The sequence below is a fragment of the Aphis gossypii genome, chromosome 2 (assembly GCF_020184175.1).
Source record: "Aphis gossypii isolate Hap1 chromosome 2, ASM2018417v2, whole genome shotgun sequence".
NCBI lineage: Eukaryota > Metazoa > Arthropoda > Insecta > Hemiptera > Aphididae > Aphis > Aphis gossypii.
Window position 1 is genome coordinate 7,802,574 of NC_065531.1, and position 7,579 is coordinate 7,810,152.

A 7,579-nucleotide genomic window follows, 5' to 3' on the forward strand; every position below is an offset into this window, starting at 1 on the left:
ATCGGGTGTATGTGTGTTGTGAAGTTGGCACCTGGCCAACTTATAACAGATTTTACAAGATTTGAGTCAAGTTATGAACATCCAGTGCGACCAATATTTATTCTAAAAATTTTCAATTATTAAAGATGTATTATTCATCTTATTATCAGTATACGCTTTCGCAATATAAATTATAGTATAGGTGATTACAATTCACGAAATGTATTTTTCCGTAACGAATCGATAGTAACGGTTTTATTTATACCGGTGACGTTCGCCTCAATCTGATGTCCTGTTTAATGATTTTTCATTTTTTGGTTTTTATCAACACATCGTACTATTTAATAAATACGGTTCACAATTAGATCAAGCCTTTTACAATATATAAAATACTTCATTGTCAATTGCAGCTGACACACTTATTCTAATTGATAGTTACGCCATCCAGCATTAACCGTTTAATGTGATCTAATAACTAGTGTTAAAACTTTTTTCAGCGTAGTTTCACAAAATATCTGTTTAATTTAAGCAATGCACATTATGATATAATACGTAACGCAATAAATAAAATTCTCTGGCTAGTATTATTTGACATTATATGTGTAGAAACACTAGAAAGAAGTTTTTTTTATTCACACTTGATAAATTCTATATCTAACGATAGCCAAGCTATTTACACTGATATAAAAAAGGATTCGATGAGTAGACCACTAGCTGGTACTTAATTAATAAACTAAAAATATATAATTAGTTAGTAGCATATTATCTTGGTATTTATATCATATATCTGAACGCACTCACATCGTAAAAATTACAAATTCATAGTCCAAACCTCGATAAGTATTTCTGAATTAATTCAAGGTGATCTATTCACTTTAAACATAGTCAATTCCTGGTAGTTGCTGATGATATAAAAATATATTTTACAATTAATGATATTAATAGTTGTTTAAAATTACGAATTGATCAATTCTCAACATTACGCTTAGATAACGGGTTATCTTAAAATATATGAATAAATGTATGCAATTCTCAAACTTTCAAACACACTTTACCATTATAACCTACGCTTTAATATAAATTATGCCAATTTTTATTTTCCAATTTGAGTTTCAAACATCACATAGAATCTATCTGTGCGAACGCTTTTAGAAATTTAGGTTTTACAAAACATAACTGTACATAATAAATAAATTATTAATGCCAAAAAATGTTGTATTTCTTATTGGTACCAATGTATTGGAGTTAGATTTGTTAATTTGGAAACCTCGATAAACAGGTTTGATAAATAAAATTGAATAAGTCTAAAGAAATTTCATTATAAACTTGAGTGTACTATCTATTGCCGAAGTCAATAAACATTATAATATATCCCCTCTAGATAATATACGTAATTGAAAATATGGTTTATTTTTATACAACCTATCATTAACTGATCTGAGCTTTTGAATCTTATTGGCATTAGACTGAGTGTATCTCGTCATTGAGTCACTATAATGGGTGTTTAAATTTAAATTCAATAATTAAAACTTAAAACACATATCATTGTAAAACCAATACATAAATCGCTCCGCTTAGGTTCTAAAATTAATTTTGAAAGATATCGTTGTTATTCTAGGAATCTAGGATAACGTCATGCTATCACTCAGCCAACTTAATACAAATTTTAAAATAATTGAGCTAAGTTGGGAATCTAAAATTTTAGGTTACATTTTGTAAAAAATTCAAGTAAAAAAAAAAAATAATTTTGAAGGGTAGTTTGTGTTAATTTCAGGCCATACAAATTTAAAAAGTTAATTGATAAAACAAAACGCTTGCGTAAGCAAATTAGATATCGTATTGATGGCACGGTTATTTTAACTAAAAATTTAAATATTAAAAATCTTATAAACTTGTGAAATAACAACGAACCTTCTATATCAGTTGAAACAATGAAAACTTTTTAGATGAATAAGATTTTTTCAACTTAAAAATGATGAAAAATTAATACAATTTAAGTTTTTTATTCGGAATAACAAACATCAAAGATTATTGAAAGTTTACAAGTAAAAAAAAAATGCTTGTCATTTTTAATAGACTTTCGGTTAGTCACTTGAGGAAACAATACGTCAATATTTTGTGCTTTTAATGACAATAGATGCGCAGTTAAGTTAAAATATAAAATAATAACAGGACTAAAATAATTCGACTACCCTTAACACAATATACATTATAATGAGTATGAGATTACATAATAAAAAAATACAACCATACAATTATCACTAACCTCCAAGACGGCTCCGAACGGACAAAACCAATACGTCTGTGATGCTGGATTTTGCGAACCCACGTGGCTTCTGGAGTTCTAGACCTCAGCAATATTTCAATATTTGAAGACAGTATGTGGTGAGCGGATTTGATGCGAATGGAAGTTACAGTGCAATACATATTACCGGGCTCCGACTCGTACACAACACGCCGTTTATAGGCGGATTTCCACTACATACGTTTACATGTAGTGTGTACGCATAAAAATACTTTTCTGTGATTAGTTGGTATACATGGTAAACTTTTAGTATACCAGAAAGTGTATACGTTCTTACCACACGTATAACCACGATACCACGAAGTTGGATCTAGTTCAACTATTTCCGTGTGTTTAGCGGTCTAATTTGAGCGATAGGAGCAGTAACCAATTTTAAAATCTTAAAAATGTGTTATGTTATTATAGTATTAAATTATATTGTTTTAAAAATTAATTAAAGTGTATTTACACTATAGAGTCAAGCTAAATTATAGTAAGTTAATTTACCGCTAAAATTAAGCGCTTACCGTGCTTACCAGAATATTTTTCATGAAGGACAAGTATGTACAACCGTTCGTACGTGCGTGTTGATAAACGTGCACGTACACGCGAACGGTCCAGTGGAAACCCACCTATACACAACACACCGAACTGTAACGAGACGTGCGAAGTACCTACTCCAACAAAGCGTAAATTGGTATATAAAGGAATGGTACCGACGGAAACGTTAGATCGCATGAAACGCCAGCGAAAACGTTGGACTCGTACTTAAAGACTGGTCGTCCAGCAACCACATAAAAAAAGTACAACGAGCGCACTTGGGGTGACAACAGTCACGTCGCAAACTCGCCAGTCGCGAGAGAGAAAAAGAGTGAGTGGTTGACAGCAAAAGTCGGTTCGCGCCGACGACGGCGACGCGTAAGATAAAATGCACCGCGGCGCGGAGGACAGAGGGTAAGACAGCTGTTTTGTTTTTCGGGTCCATAACTTTGACCGGGTTATTGAACTGGTTCGTGCAAGATTGTGCGACAGCGCGCGAAAAATAGTTGGATTCGAACAGTTATACTTGAGTATATGGACACCCTGTACACCCAAAATTATACCTACAAGCTGGTTTTCATTTTTCACAATTGTGTGCACAAATAAGTTGTCGTAAGTTTAAAAAATATATTATTATGTGCGTAAATGAGTCTCAACCTCATGTATAGTAAGTTTATTGTAGACTGTAGTTTCTACTCGCTGATGTTATTAAATTGCATATCCATTGCGCCGAATTACTTTTTTAATAACAAAATATACAGATATTATTAATATGTTTTTATAAATAGGTATGCTTTTTTAGAATATTTCATTTTTGCCACTGAATTAGTTAGGGTATGACGTATCTGTATATGGATTTATGTCTATCATACCAATGAAAAATACACAAACTTCTCGTATTTTCTTGGGCTATATTATTTTTATTATAACTGAAAATTCTAAAAATTATTCTTCGTGTATGGGTTAGAAATGTTAGAATACAACGTAACTTTTAAAAAACCACTAATACCCATGAAACTACCCATTATAGTTTGAATTACTTTTTCTTATGTTTAATTCAAATCTTATAAAAAAATAAACAATGTATAGATGTTTTAAAAACTTGTGAAACTCATATACATTTCAATGAATAGCATTAATGTAGAATTATAATGAAATAAATATATAGCACTATATATTATATTTATTATTGTTTAAGTTAAAGATGATTAAATTATAATTTTTATATTAATATTTATATATTTAAGTTTTATTTAATAAAAAAAGTAATACTTTTTATACTATATTGTTCGATAGCAGTATTTTCATGTATTTTAATTTTAAGTAAAATTTAAGGAACCTTACTTATTTTATGAATTATTTATATTAGGTATTTAGTTCATGTTATTTTATATCAGCGTGGAAAATTAATCGAATTTATTAGAAACTATCCAATTATACTTACTTCAGTTATTTTATTGTTGGTTATTTTATAATATTATTCGAATAATAGTTTTTGATGTGTTAACATCTTTACGCTCCACCCCCTAAAAAAAGAATGTGTGTAAAAAAATGTGTCTAGAGTGAATTGGTATTAATTCGATGTCACGAAAAATTGTAACGGAAGTTTAATGGTTGCCATGGTTGTCCACCGATAATTTATTACAATGTAATATCTCTTTAATACAATGTTATATTTTATTATTATACTAGTTATGTTCGTAATCATACCTCCAAGTTCAACTAATTCGTTGTTTCCCTCACCTATTCCTTTTTCTAATAACTTCGGTTCTATGCATATGTATACTTAGTTCTCAATTATTTGGTATTCTTCACTGAGTTCACTGTAGTAAATCTGCCATCTGGATTGTAAGTGATCTAAACAATTTTTAATTCAAATGGATTTTTTATTTGTTCTAATTCTAAAAGCCACTTTTTGGCAACTCTTTATTTCTCATTTATATACGTTTTATATATGTTTTTGTTTTCTTAAATAAGCCACATATGGCAAATTTTTTTTGCTCAATACATTTTAGCCTGCAACTAATTAAATATATTGTTTATTTTTTTTTTCTAAATTTTGTGCCACCTTGAGCCATCCGTGTTTATGTTTCATTTGTTAAAAATGTTAATAAAATTTATATGTAAAACAAAATATTATTATTTCGTTTTTTTTTTGTATTATCAAGGAAATAACACCAAATTTACGTTCACTAATGAACAAAATAATGACTAATAAAATCGTTATTATATGTATAGTATATTTTATACATAACAGAAGATTCGTTTGTATATATATATTATTGAGTTACATACTTACATGAATATTTTTATATTCGATGCATCCACCTGCATGAGCTATTAATACAGGGCGGTAATACCATAGCATAATATAATAGTAAAATTACTCAATTTAAATATAATTAGAGTTAGATTAAATAACTATACTTTAGTAGCTTCAGAAATAAATAATAATTAATAACAATATATGCATATTATAAAAATTTAGTTAATAGCCCGATCCAATATCTGATTTTATATTATATTTTGAGTAGGTATATGCAACAAGTTCATAAAACATTAATTATAAAAAACTGAAATTATTTGTGATATTAACTTGTATATAAAAATAGAAGTATAAAAATACATGATGAATATTAAGTTATAACCAATTTACCTTTTGATTTCTATTCAATTATTAAAATCTAAATAACAATTTAATTCATTATTTATTTATTTATTAAGATCATATTATAATTTGATAATAATTAATAACTTACAATGTGAAGATAAAAATGTTGCTGCATTGGCATCATTACGTCCAGTAAAGTTTCTGTTGTATAAACTTACAATGGTGTTTTTTTCACCTTTTTTAACATCTTTGTGGTCCCATTGACCAATACAAGGACCACATGCATTAGCTAATACAGTACCTCCAAATTCTCTCAAGGTTTGTGCCTAAATAATAATATAATTAAAATATCAACTGATAAATAATAACACAACATTATGTTTTTATATACAATTCCATCTCTTTCAATTGTTGCCCTAATTTGTTCAGACCCAGGAGTAACATTAAATGGAATTTTTGATTTACGTCCATGAGCTAAGGCTTCTTTTGCAATAGTAACACATCTTGACATGTCTTCGTAACTTGAGTTGGTACAGCTTCTAATAAGACCTTAAAATAAAATATACATTATTCTAGTAAATATCTAAGACGTCATTACAATTGCTATTACTAAATTTTTAAACAAGTTACCTATTTAATTTGGTTAATAAAAATATGAACATAAGCAGTTTTATTAAACACACAGTATTAGCTGACTACTCCACATCCCATCTATAAGCCTGACTCTCCTGTTATCATTGGTAGAATATATTATATAAAATATACATATAATATTATTTTATTGTAGGTAATAAGTAATAACAATCAAAGAAATGAAGGAAATATATGACCATATACATCAGCCTGAACAATACTAGTAATATGATTGAAATACCTATTAAGTATTTATTTTGTTACGCCATTTAGCATTTAGTAATAAAGTTCATTTTTAGATTCTGAACGAAGTGATGAATGTATTGATTTTACAATGATGTATGTTTTTTTTTTTTTTTTGTGTCTGTGTACAGCATAACTAGTCGAAATAATGCTCCAATTTCAAACTATGGGGGTGGTTTACGATGTAAAAGTGAATATCCTTGGTGCATTATAGAGGTAAAAAGTTAACATTTTCTAACAGTTTTCAAAAAAATCGAGAAAAACAAAAAAAAAATGACGGAAAAACGGCAATTTTTACGCAAAACCAGTTTTCGACCAAATCGATTTTTTTTTTTGTGGTTGTAATTCAAAAACTAATCACTGAAAATACTTGAAATTTTCACCAAATGTTAATGTCAGTAGTATCTGTATATAGTTAAATTTTCAAAAAATTTTGACTTTTTTTGAGTTATTTATAGACCAATGAAATTTTCGATTTTTTTGAGAAATTTTTTTTAAAGTGTCGATAAAAAATTGTTGGATGACCAAAAAGTTTTGAAAATTTAATACAAGGTTTCTTATGAGTTGTTTTTATTGTAGCTAAAAAAAATTAAAAATCGTTAGTCACAATTTTTTTTTATAAGCGTTTATAGTTCAAATTTTTACGAAATCTGTCGAAAACGCGAAAATTTGCAAGTAATTTTGAAGTTGAAAAATCATAAAATTGTTTGTGTTCATAACTAAGTTTTGAAAATTTGGAACAAGGTTCTCCATACATTTTTCTTCAAATATCTGTAAAAAAAACTCTACCGGATCCTGTTGCTTTTTGTTTTTCAAACAAATCAGATACTGCTCTCTTCAAACATTATTTCCAGTGTATTAAAAATGCAATTGGAAATATTACAGCCGCTGTTTTTATATCCGATAATGAACCAGCATTCTATAATGCATGGAGTGAAATAATGGGTCCTGCAAATAAACAAATTTTATGTACATGGCATGTTTTAAGGAACTGGATGAAGAATTTAAATAAAATTCACTCTAATGAGAAAAAAACAATTGTTTTTAAAACTTTAAAATCATTGTTATACGAAACTGATGAAAAAAACTTTTATATTGGACTACAGACAGTATTAAATGATTTGTTAAATGATAAAGACACAGAGGACTATGGAAAATATTTTAAATCCATGTATTCTTACAGAGTGGAAAATGGGCCTATTTCAATAGGAAATATATTGGGATCAATACAAACATGTATTTGGAAGCACTGCATAAGAATATTAAATATTGTTATTTAGATGGAAAGC

General features: G+C 28.1%; 1 protein-coding gene across 1 annotated transcript; it reads right to left on the minus strand.

The window, feature by feature from the left end:
* Positions 1 to 5,473: 5,473 nt before the first annotated feature.
* LOC126550572 (aconitate hydratase, mitochondrial-like) lies at positions 5,474 to 7,370 on the minus strand. The gene is made up of 4 exons (XM_050202422.1): positions 7,080 to 7,370; positions 5,806 to 5,963; positions 5,563 to 5,740; positions 5,474 to 5,487 (listed from the first exon to the last, which is right to left on the minus strand). Exons 2-4 carry the CDS (start codon positions 5,923 to 5,925, stop codon positions 5,474 to 5,476), a joined length of 312 nt encoding a protein of 103 aa, XP_050058379.1. The 5' UTR covers positions 5,926 to 5,963; positions 7,080 to 7,370.
* Between the last annotated feature and the right edge of the window lie 209 nt (positions 7,371 to 7,579).